A 13,076-nucleotide genomic window follows, 5' to 3' on the forward strand; every position below is an offset into this window, starting at 1 on the left:
ATGGACGCCTGTAACACCAAGGGTGTCACGCGCGCGTTGTCGACTCTAGATTTAGGGATAATTATATCCTTAGAACTAATCTTGTATACATATCACAATTGTGGCTAAAGGTAGATTAAGTTTTTATGCGACTTTAAAATTGAGAAGGTTCTAAATTCATCTTTTCTTTTTAACCGACTTCAAAAACAACGAGGTTCTCGATTCGGTTGTATTGTTTTTATGTTGTTACCTCATAACTTCGTCAGTTCTAAACGGATTTGGAAAATTCTTTTTTTATCTACATATAGATTCGTTTAATAGAAATTCCATCAAAATCGGTTTAGTAATTTAGTTTTTAGATCAAAGTGACTGGTTTTGCTACAATTGAAGTCGGTTTTCCTTTTGTGGGACATAATCTTTAATTATTTTTTTCACTGTCTATGCTACGTGATATCTTGGCCAATTCTAAACTAAATTTAAAACTTCTTTATGCAATCGACAACGTTTATTCCCATGTTTTTGTTGCATATTATGTTATTACGTTTGAATTTTCTGTGTTTTTTTTTTTTTTTATATAGAAGTAAATCTTAAATTACTCTACGTTACAGCATCCAAGTCGAGAATTTTTTTAACAAATAATATGGCGAATTAGCTGTGTAGGTCCCGGCATAGAATGGGCCCCTTCCTTTCCCATGGGTGTCGTAAGAGCCGACTAAAATAATTGGTTGAGGAATAAGCAGCAGCGTCCTTCATAAAACATCACCAAAGGCCTAACTGCGGTTGCCAACCCGCCTGCCAAGCGTGGCAACTACTGGCAAAACCCCCCAACGGTCAACACTATAAGGAAGTGGTCTCCGGCGACTCCGCTATTCTATGTACTGCTGTGGAGTCAGTAGATGCGGATGGCTAGGTATCGTTCCTTGTGGCAGTCTATAGGGGAGGTTTATGTCCAGCAATGGCCGGATAATGGTTGAAATTATGACGTCAAATTAGCAATTAAAACCTCGCTCTCCTGTGTGGGCAACTTTGTGTCTCTTTGTATGTATTTATTTGTCACTGCAGTATTTCTGAAGGTAATTTAAACGAGAACACTTTCGCGTGAAGTGTAATTAACTGGTCACGTGGTATGTGCGCGTGCGACGCACGACAGACACGTCACACGTTTATTGTCGTACATAAATAGGCAAATGTGTAAGTCTAGTCTATTTTATACAGTACTATCATACCTACTTGTACAACAATTAGTCTATTACCCTAAGGTTGTCTTGAAAAGATTACTCTCAGCAATAACACCGCCTTACTGTACTTATACAATTGTATCGTTGTGTTTGTAAATTGTCTTGCTTATTTCCTATATTGTATAATGCAAATAAAGTATACTCATTCATTTATTCTAACAAGTATTTTTAGTTACATATACTTTTTAAATATATATATTGGGAGGTTTTGCCAGTAGTTGCCACGCTTGGCAAGCGGGATCTCAACCGCAATTAGGTCTTTAGTGATGTCTTAAAAGGGAGACTGCTGCCCATTTCTCGATTGTAAGTTCCCTTAGACGCCTCTTACGACACCCACGGGAGAGGAAGAGGTGACTCTTTCTATGCCGGGACCTATACAGTGATTTGGAATATGACACCCTTTTTTTCTGTTACTGTTATCACAATTTTTGTGTATCTCTTGATGCAAATAAAGAGTTTGTCTTTTTTTTTTATACAACTTAGAATGGCAAACAAGCTGACGGCCCACCTGATGGAAAGTGGTAACCGTCGCCTATAGACATGAGCAGTACCATGGACATAACAGAGTATACTGTTTGGCCAATGATGCCCCCCATGCGTTGCCATTCCTGAGGACTCAAGTGTTATTCCTCTGTACCCAGTAAATTCACGCCATATCCCACCCTTCAAACCGAAACACAGTCATGCAAACACAACTGCTTCACGGTTGAAACACGAATGGGACAGAGGTACTCAAGCAATCGACTTTTGTACAAAATCTCCCTCTGGTAAATTTTATATTCTGTTTTGAATTAATATATATCAGTTATGGTCCAATTATTATTTTTTAAATCTAAACCGTAATGTAGTACACATAAGTATTGTTACTTGTTACAGCTTACCTCCATTGTTGTATGGTAGATTAGCTTAAGGTCAAGTAATCGGTACAGGGTTGTCAAATCAATTATCAAATTACCACGAGATCGAAGCAACGAAAAAATATTTCCTGCAGCTTATCGACTGGAAAAATTAAAAAACTTAAAAAGAGTAATAAGTATTTTTTTATGATATTATATAAGTAATTTAATTTATACTGAATTATTGAATGAAGTGTTTGCTTGACGTACGCAACACCGTACTATTCGTACGGTGTTGCAAGTTCTTAATTAAAAAGTAACCTAGTGTTACCCTATCAATATAAGTACCAACATTCAACATTTCTATCTTTAAAGAAGTGTTTAAAAACGACTTGTATCCAAAGCCGTAAAATATACTCGTATATATGCAAAAAAAAAAGTAACCTAAATGGCTCTAGTGCATCATTATACAAAATGTTTGTATTTATATCAACATAATACAGTCGAATTAATAACACTTCTTTGCATGTTTTTTTTTTTTTTTATTAGTGGAATAAATCAAGGTGATATAATCCATGTTCAAAATTAAAGGAAAAATGGTTAAAAAAATAAATTTGTCAGCTATGGTTTTTATAACACAACCTTAAGTTAACCGCTTATAATGTAACTTTTTATGTTTTTAAAAATAGTTCAGTTTTTTTTTTTTTTGAGATTATCTATTAATATATTTACTCTTCACTTGCCATTAGGTTAACTGCATGCTCGTTTGTTCCATGTGTTATGAAAAAAAAACAAAGATAAATCTTCTTTATAATAAATACGTCTTAATTTAAAATTTATACTATTTATTTCTTTTTTATCAACATATATTAATAACATTTTATTTCTATAACTTTTTCATACGCTATCTGAACAAACCCTTATTCACATCCACGGGTTAGAAATCTGAATATCGCGTTGTAGCACACAGATACTATAATAACAACTCCATCTAGTGGTCAACGTGAGGAGTATTTCTGTTGTTTCCATGGTTACAGCATTTAACTCAATACGGATTATACACTATCTGTCGATAATGTTCTAAATCGTTACTAATATTTAAAAAAGGAAATATGATTTTTTTTTTTTATCTTATTGGCATTATATTTTTTATTATCGGTTAAATTAATCGACGTAGGACATAGTGTACTTTTTAACCCAGCCAATAAATATATGCCGATCGAACGAAGCTTAAAAACAAGTAATAAAAAATAATTATTTTACATTATATTATGTAAAAGCTATTACAACCCTATATTAAACTAACATATTACTATGTATAGCAGCGTCCAACTCAATACATTTTGCTCTTTATTGTTTCAGCGGTGTTTTATTACTATGCATTATTCACTGTAAATCTGAAATATAGATTTTATTGTTTTGTTGGAAGTAGTCATTGTTGAGACGTTTAAATATTAACTAGTCCAGTTTAAATATTAACTCAAGTTACTGCAAGGTGAAGTTAGAATAGTTTCGATTTTTATTATTAAATCTAATAGTAAATTTATCTTAATGTTTTAAAACGAAAGGATTTGATTGCTTGTTTGTTTTTTACGGATAAACTCAAAAACTACTTAAGCGATTTTAAAAATTCTTTCGCCTATACAAGGCTACGTTATTAGGGAGTGGCATAGGCTATTGATTATTTTAAAAAAAAATTATCTACTCGTCCGAATCCAGGCTAGATCACTAGTTATCAGACTAACAAAATTTGATTATCAATTTGGACAAAATTAATATACGAGTAGAAGCAACAAGGTGCCAAACTCGATTAAAAAAAAACTTTGTTCCATGATCATTGCCAAAATATGGCAACACCACAGGAACAAATAGATTGCAAAAAGAATTTTCAAAATCGGTTCAGAAACGGCAAAGATATCGCGTAACATACAGATAAAAGAACAAGCGAATTGAGGATCTGGATCTATTTTGGAAGTCACTTTTAAAATAATTATCTTGTATCAAAAATGAAATAATAATAAATTACAATATATATATATATATATATATATATATATATATATATATATATATATATATATATATATATATATATGTGTCTGTCTATATTGCATATGTTACGTAATATCGAATTATCAACTTACCCACACCATATCGTTTCCTGTACTGCGATAATGTATTACTTAGTCGCGACACTAATCAATCTCCAAATGATTCTATATCGGATAGTGTTTTGATAAGTTTAATCAGGCTTCCAAAAAAATTTGCTACCAATGTTTACACCTATTAGCCAATTTTCCTCGAAATCAATTAGATTTTTTTTTATTTAGAATGGCAAACATGCTGACGTGCTCGGGCGGGCCTGATGAAAAGTGGTGGTTCTACCGTGAAGCAGTTGTATTTGCATAGCTGTGTTTCAGTTTGAAGGGTGGGATATGGCAGTGTAATTACAGGGTACAGAGGAATAACACCTTAGTCTTCAATATTAGAAACGCATGAAGAAACGTATCATGGGCTACATGGTCTGTTATGCTCATGGTACTGCTCATGTCTATAGGCGACGGTTGTCACTTTTAATATGGTAAACTGTAATTATTTTTGCCATTCCAAGTTACATAAAAAATTCATTTTTATTTTATACAACTTAGAATGGCAAACAAGCTGACGGCCCACCTGATGGAAAGTGGTAACCGTCGCCTATAGACATGAGCAGTACCGTAGACATAATGGAATATACTGTTTCGCCCATGATACCTCCCATGCATTGCTATTCCTGAGGATTCGGATGTTATTCCTTTGTACCCTGTAAATTCACTACCATATCCCACCCTTCTAACCAAAACACAGCCATGCAAATACGACTGCTTCACGGTAGAAACACAAATGAAACAGAAGTACCCAAGCAAACTACTTTTGTACAAAGTCTCTTTATGGTCAGAGAGTTATTTTGCGGTTTAAGAACTTTTAAACTGTACAGCGGTCCAATGGAGATGGCATATTTAATTATTAATTGAATGATCGAGTGAAACGTCACTATTGACATAATATATAATCACTAATCTAATCTACATAATGAACAGCCAAATCAGCAGAATATCGTCAGTAATAGTGATATTCCACTGATACGGAACGTTGCTACTGATTTTGATCTAAAAATGATCGTTTTAAAGTGCAGAGATTAGGGTATCTTAGTGATGATTACCTTAAAAGTACAGAAAGACTAAATGAGGTCATTAAAATTTTGGAAACTTTTTTTTTATTTAATGATAATCGAATGGTAACCCTGCCTGCTCTAACGGTGTACATTGGCGGTGCACCAGTGAGGGGTGATAGTTGAGAATGAAAAGGCAGATCAGTTAGCAGATCGTGATGATTATACCAGGAATTCAGCACGATGCTTTCCAGGGGGGGACCACGTGGAGATCGACCTTATAGGGCTTATATTGCTAGCAATGGCACTGATAGTCCGCTTTACTAACAGTCCCTTCCTCCCACTTTGAAAACTATACAAACGACTCTGATTTATCAGAGTAATTACCAAAAATACTAGAGTTGTAAACCTATTTGAAATCAGACTGAATTTTGATTCTGTGTTTTTCCGAAATAAAAGTTGTGTAATTTATAATATCCTTGTGATCCCAGCATAGAATGGGCCACTCCTTCCTTTCCCGTGGATGTTGTAAGAGGCGAACTTACAGTCGAGCAATGAGCAGCAATGTTTCTCTTAAAACATCAAAGGCTTGACTACGATTTCCAAACCGCCTGCCAAGCGCGGCAGCTACTGCCACCTCTCCTCCCCATGATTTGTGGTGGAGGCCTATGTCCAACAATGGACGGATAATGGCTGAGATGATGATGATGATGATGATGAACTTGTATTGCTAATAAAATATTGAAACATAACAAATACGAGTAGTAATAGTGAATATTTGTTTAAATATTCTAATAATAAAATAATAAATAAACTTGGTAATTCAGCTTGATTTCTGCTTGAAACAGCTGTGAAAAGACACTATTTTTGGGGGCATCTGAACTACAACTTTATTATTTTTACTATGACTAACGTTAGACGATCATATCATACAAAATATGAGGATTAACTTGTAATTACTATTTTTAATCCTAATAGATATGAATTACGAAATACCTATATTGGTATTTACAAAGATAATATTGAGAATTTATAAACCTAAATAAAAATTCAAGATAAAAAGAAAATTAAAAATAGAAAGAGCAAAAATAAAGCGTCGTGTAATAATAATACAAAAGAAAGTCAAGGTCATACTGTAAACTCATCAAACGTTCAACATTATTGATCTTGCTCTAATTGTTTAGAAAACTAAGCCTTTAGATTTAGTGCAGTTACAAGTGGTAGCTGCTTCTAGTTTTCCTCTTAGACTGATGTTTGTTGTGGTCTATAAAAGAGACGCATGTTAAGAGAAAGGTCCACTGTGCTCGGAGACCTCAATTTCAAATTAATCGTTTGATTATTTTAAGGCATTTAGGTATCATGCAATAAGCTACATTAGAAGCCTTCAAGAAAGAAAGTATGCAATGAAAGTAATCTAGACATTTGACAGCAGAGAATACTGCAAAGTATTCCTGAACATGTAATAATGTCAGTAAAATATCTCTTCCTCGCAATTTTTCCTTGAGAAATCATCCATGTCATATATGACATGCACTTGCAAGAAAAAGTTTGGCTTCCAACTTTAGTCCTCTCAACTGATATGTAATAAACAAACAAACTTTACTATTTGACACATAAAAATCCCGTTTACTGTATGTTAAATATTTAATATTTGACCATTTTAAACCACGTTGATAGCTTATCATAAACAATGCATCATCATTCATCAAGCGAAATCTTGACGCGGTGTTCAGTGACGCCAACGTGGCACACTTTGATAAATACTGTCACCAGAAGATGTGGTGTTAGATATTTTCCTTTGCTTACATAACTAAATTATTATATAATTTTAATTCTCCTACATTAGCTGTATCGTTTACTGGAGCTATATTGTCTCTAACATCAACCGAAGTCTGTTGAGTATTCTGCAAATTTATCTTTTTCTATTATTTAACCTTCTCAGTGATAGTTTTGTGTGGTGTGCCTACTTAACTATTTGTAGTTATTATGAATAAAAGGTGTAACACTTTAGTTGTCAGTCTCAACGCGTGAGGAGTACCATTTACAGCTCTGTTCATATCTTCAAGCATTCCGTTCATATCTCTATCAAGTAGGCTTTCGTCGTGTTTGTTATTGTTAATAGTTTTTATGCCTTATTTTACAATTATACTTATTTCCTGCTCGCTATTTCTTTACTCGCTTAATCTATTAATTGAAATGCTAATTCCGTACTTAGCAATATTGATAAGTTAGTCTTTAGTATGTCTTCAATACACACGATATACTTTCGTCCATTGACGTACGGATCAGACACGATTCACGTGTCACTACACCGGCGGTATTAAATGTATTTATCGTAGTAATTACTTTATGTAATAACATAAACGTCACGCAAGCATCAATCACCGTATCTTAATCTTTTGTTATTAAATCGTGCACAAAATCGGCTAGGCTTCCAGTGATAACAGTTTTTCCTTGGCCAACAGAAACTCGAGTACTAAGCAGTATTAATCCAGTGATATAGAAAAGTGTGTGTTACAATATTAAATGGACTTAAGTGTTTAAAACATTTACACTAACTGTTACAATGTGTTTCAAAAGTAGTGGGTGAATTGGAGAAAATGATAGTGAGGTGACATTGGGATCGGCCATTTGGGCTGAAGTGATTGACTTTCGGAAACATTCCTCTATTAAAAATTCTAAGCCAGGGCCCGCAGGATAAAAGCAAGGATATTTGCAAAATGACCAAGGGCCCTCGCAAAGTGAAGCTAGTCATTGTAGTTAACAATAAGAAAGAGTGAGTATTTATCTTTAAGATTTTATGATGGTGTTACAAATACCCTATTCAAAGTTCTGAAACAAAATATCATCTTACGAGTGATATTTCTATTTTTTTATTTACTATTTTGAACTTGAATTGTGTTTTTGTAATGCCATATTATGCCTGTATTTGTGTATGTTTAAGACTTTGTAATTTTGTACTTTAATATATATTTTTTATAGTAAAATGCTTCTCCCGTTTACGCTGTAAGTATACAATGGTGGGATACTAATGTGGGATGATAGATGAGGATAAAGTGTTCAGTAATTAACCATGTTGATGATTAAGTGGAGGTCAACTTGACAGGGTGTATTGATGGTAATGGAGCCGTTCATATCAGCTTTTAATTGTCCACTGCTGAACATAAGCCTCCCCTTTTTAAGAGGGACGCTATTGCCCATCCCTCGCCCTACCTTAGTCGTCTCTTACGACAGCCACGGGAAAGGAAGGGGTGGGCTATACTCTGCCGGGATCACAGGGTCTGGTGGGGCTATTAATTCCCATTAATAACAACTCCTCCTCCGTCTAAATATTCTTATTATTACACGGTAAGTTTGTAATATTCTATGCATAACTGTAATAACTGATCTGTATCAATAGAATTAAGAGAAGAAAGAAGAGAACTAATAAAACTATACTTTTTATTTAACTTCGACCTTTAATATTTAAATCTACTTTATGTTACTGTATTTCACTTCAATTGTCATTGTATATTTTCAAGTTTTTGGTGCAACAAAGAGTTAAACAAGTAAATAAATTTATGCACAAAGATTTAGCAAACATGAAAAAATACGATCGAATCGAAAATCTCCTTCTTTTTGAAGTCGGTTTGAAATTAATTAATTAATTGAATATTTCGAAATGTTTCTATTTAATTTATGTCATTTAAAGACCGTTTCTGTAATGATTTCAACATTTTGTCTTTTTGCCATTTTTTGCCATTTTCATTAATTTTTATTGAAATAGGCTATTATATCTAGACCGGTAACAAACACATTTTGTCATTGATGATTACAATACTCCAAGAGATGATGCACTAATGATGCTGCCGGTGATATAATTAAGATGAAGGTCCAAGTTGTAGCAATGAGTGACCGGATACGAACGATTTTATACCTACCCACCCGGCAATTAAGTCGATGTTGCGATAAAACATTAGCATACAATACGTATTTGCGTATTCATTCATGGGCTTCCCATTCATGGTGTATTGTAGTAGTTTTTCAGTTGTAGTAATATGATTAGGTAAATAATTATAGGGAATTACATCTAAATCATTAATATCCTTTTTAACCAACTTCAATAAAAGGAGGTGCTCAATTCGGTTGTGGTTTTTATATTTGTAGCCCCATAACTCCGTCAGTTAAAGGCCTCCGTCGGGGCAAAGGGATGGTTTTTTTTTATGGGTAAAAATGGTATGGTAACCCCGCCTGCGCTAACGGGATACGCTGGCGGAGCACCAGTGAAGGGTGATAGATGAGAATGAAAACAGGCCAGTTAGCCCATCACGATGAATTCATCAGGAATTAACCATGATAGTTTCCAGAGGGAATCGCGAGGAGGTCGACCTGGTTAGGTATATTGCTAGCAATGGGATTCTCAGTCTCCATTACTAACAATCCCTTTTCCCCCTGCAAAGGGATGATTAGTAATGGGGTCTAACTAACCCATTGCTAGCTATACTGATAGGGTTATCAGGTCGACCTCCTTCGACTTTTATTCTAGTGGGATTAACCACGATTAATAAAATATTTCAATAAATAAACTTATTATAGAACCAGTGTAATGTGAGAGTACACTTTCAATTAAGAAAATAATCATTAGAATCGGTTCAAAGTTAATATGTTATTAGATTTAGACCATACACACAAGAAAACCGGATAAATTAAGAATCTCCTCCTATCTGAAGTCGGTAAAAACGTAATAGTAGCTGACACGCCTTTATGTGTGCATTTACAAAGCATTCCAATTCATATTTTACTCACACACACAAGCGCGGTATGTACGTATCGTTTAATTCATCAGTTACACAACGAACACACGCATAACTATTCAACACATACATACAAAATGGTAATTGCTAATAAATCTTTTTGAAGACGCTTAGAGGCATATTACACTGTCAAATATATTGGATCATACGTACGTATTGGACCTCCTTATTCGAGGACTTACTAACCTATCTTAGCTATTACAGTATTTTATAATTTTCTTTTGTATTGTACAGATTTTTAATTTATAATGTAGTAAAACGTGTGGTTATTTCTTTTGGATTAAAATTTTAAAGTTAATCTGTCACATTAAAAGGTCTATTTGTGCAACAAATTTTAACAAAATCTGATCAACCATTCAATCTTCAGTCAATTCAGCAAGTCAGAGATATGCATTACATTCTATGTTATCTATACTAATAATATAAAGCGAAAATATTTGATTGTCAATTTTTTTGTAATGGTTAAACTCAAAAACTATTCAACTGATTTTAAAAAAATTTACAGCATCTTTTTTTATGCAACTTAAAATGACAAACGAGCTGACGGCCCACCTGATGGAAAGTGGTAACCGTCGCCTATAGACATGAGCAGTACCATGGACATAACAGAGTATACTGTTTCACCCATGATACCCCCCATGCGTTGCCATTCCTGAGGACTCAGGTGTTATTTCTCTGTACCCAGTAAATTCACTACCATATCGCACCCTTCAAACCGAAACACAGCCACACAAAGACAATTGCTTCACAGTAGAAACACGAATAGGTCAGAGGTGCCGAAGCAAACGACTTTTGTATAAAGTCTCCCTCTGGTCAGTGTGCAAAGCCGGGCCGTATCGCTAGTAATGTATATTTGACAGTGTAATACAGTTCCCACACACGAGGTTACGGTAATTAACCCTTTAATTGTCGTATGGCGCAAGCGATATGCGCTCAGCGATCCCATTAGTGGATGGTACGGGACACGCGAACGCACAATTGAAAGTGAAGGCGAAGATGATACAAGAGTTCGGATTGGAATTAATTAACAGTGCCACCATATCAGTCTTTGGCCCTCCTGTTTGGTCATGAATCCGCTCATTACTCGTAAAGTTGCTCTATTGAGCGACCGTTCGTTGTGATTAGAATGGTTTATTGTAAAGATGGATTTAGATTAAAGGAAATGCCAACACATGGGGGGTATCATGGGCGAAACAATATACTCTTATTTTATATCATCATATAATATATTATATCATAATCTTATTTTCTGATATTGCTCACAACTTAGGTTACATGTTTATTTTTATTATTTACTTAATTTTCTTGCACTGTATAATTATATTAAAGTGAATGCTGTGAATACCTATAATAGGCATGTGCATTAATATTGTATTATATTTAATGTTTGTTATAACTATATGTTATAATTCAATATGCTGTTGGTGTTCCTTAAATAAATAAATAAATAAATACTCTGTTATGTCCATGATACTGCTCATGTCTATAGGCGACTGTTACCACTTTTCATTAGCTGGGCCGTTAACTCGTTTGCCATTCTAAGTTGTATAAAAATTTAAACTAGGACAATGCAGAATTTAAATTTTGCTTCTTTATGGATGTATAATAAAGTGTGTGGATTATCTGATATGCGGTATAACTATTCAGCTTTTTAGCATATTATTAAATGAAGAAAGAAAAGCTCTATTAATAACTAATTGCATTTACAAAACAAAACAAAAAAAAAATAACTCATTAAGTTGTAACAATTAGTAAAATAGAAGAGTAGATTTTGGCTTTACTTTTGTATTTGAATGTTGATCAAGTATTTAAATTCGAATTAAAGAAAATTAGCTGACCATGTCTTAGTCTATAGGATAGATAATCCATAGAATTATTCTTTATCGTAAGGGAGACAGAGGGAGACTTTGTACAAAAGTCGATTGCTTAAGTACCTCTGTCCCATTCGTGTTTCAACCGTGAAGCAGTTGTGTTTGCATGGCTGTGTTTCGATTTGAAGGGTGGGATATGGCGTGAATTTACTGGGTACAGAGGAATAACATCTGAGTCCTCAGGAATGGCAACGCATGGTGAGTATCTTGGGCGAAACAGTATACTCTGTTATGTCCATGGTACTGCTCATGTCTATAGGCGACGGTTACCACTTTCCATCAGGTGGGCCGTCAGCTTGTTTGCCATTCTAAGTTGCATAAAAAAAGGGATTGAGCTGTTGCTTTCATATGGTATGTATTAAAAAAAAAAATTGTGACGTGACCATTCTTTGATTGTCTGACTACGATATTGTATCCATTTTAAAGTCAAATTCATGTTCAAAATATTCAATCTCCACAATACTGTATGAAGAAACTATTCGCTTAAGAATATACAGTGTTTGTATTGTGGAGACTGATGGCTGAACTAGGATAACCTGTGCTACAGCCACCAGACGTCAACCTCCAGATGAGTTGTAACATTGTGAGTAAATAACATTTTAAAGTCACACTCAATATATTAATGTTGCCACATTTTTATTATTACGTTAAAAGTTAAAATGTCGTAAGAGTAGGCATCTACAGTGACACCCCTGGTGTTAAAGGCATCCGTAGGATACAGTAACCCTATTTACCATCAGACGGGCCGTATCCTTGTTTGCCACTATAGTAGTTTTTTTTAATGGATGATAATGCAATGGCAATCCCTCTTGCGCTTCTGGCATACGCTGACGCGGCACCAGTGAGGGATGATAGATTAGAATGAAAAGACAGGTCAGTTAGTCAATCGTGATAAACACATCTGGAATTCAGCACGATGGTTTCCAGGACCACGTGCAGGTCGACCTGACAGGATATATTGCTAGCAATGGGACTAGTAGTCCGCATTACAAACAATCCCCCCCCCCCCCATCCCCCGCCCTGTCACCATAGTAGTATACAAAATGATAACGTACACAGTATAACACCGAGATCTATGTTCAAACTGAAATGACGATTATAAAATTAAAATTATAGTGTGAATAGCAATAAATGACATAACATTACGTTACAACTCATGACTTGCACCGACCACGACCTTCCATCCACGCGACAAATGACGCTCTTCC

At 34.6% G+C, this 13,076-nt stretch overlaps 1 protein-coding gene across 9 annotated transcripts in view; it reads left to right on the forward strand.

Annotated features, from left to right (window-relative positions):
* Nucleotides 1–13,076, forward strand: part of LOC113512264 (transcription factor EB) — a 153,786-nt gene that overhangs the window by 113,985 nt on the left and 26,725 nt on the right. For 8 of the 9 annotated variants that reach the window (XM_052897098.1, XM_052897092.1, XM_052897093.1 and 5 more), the window contains exon 2: nt 7,670–7,980. The exons of the other annotated variant lie outside the window; for it this stretch is intronic. In XM_052897098.1, coding sequence (XP_052753058.1) covers nt 7,925–7,980 — 56 coding nt within the window. In that variant the 5' untranslated portion in view covers nt 7,670–7,924. The remainder of the gene's footprint in view (nt 1–7,669; nt 7,981–13,076) is intronic. 9 annotated transcript variants of the gene reach the window in all.

Source organism: Galleria mellonella, unplaced genomic scaffold (genome assembly GCF_026898425.1).
Source record: "Galleria mellonella isolate WM207_F2 unplaced genomic scaffold, CSIRO_AGI_GalMel_v1 utg352, whole genome shotgun sequence".
Lineage (NCBI taxonomy): Eukaryota > Metazoa > Arthropoda > Insecta > Lepidoptera > Pyralidae > Galleria > Galleria mellonella.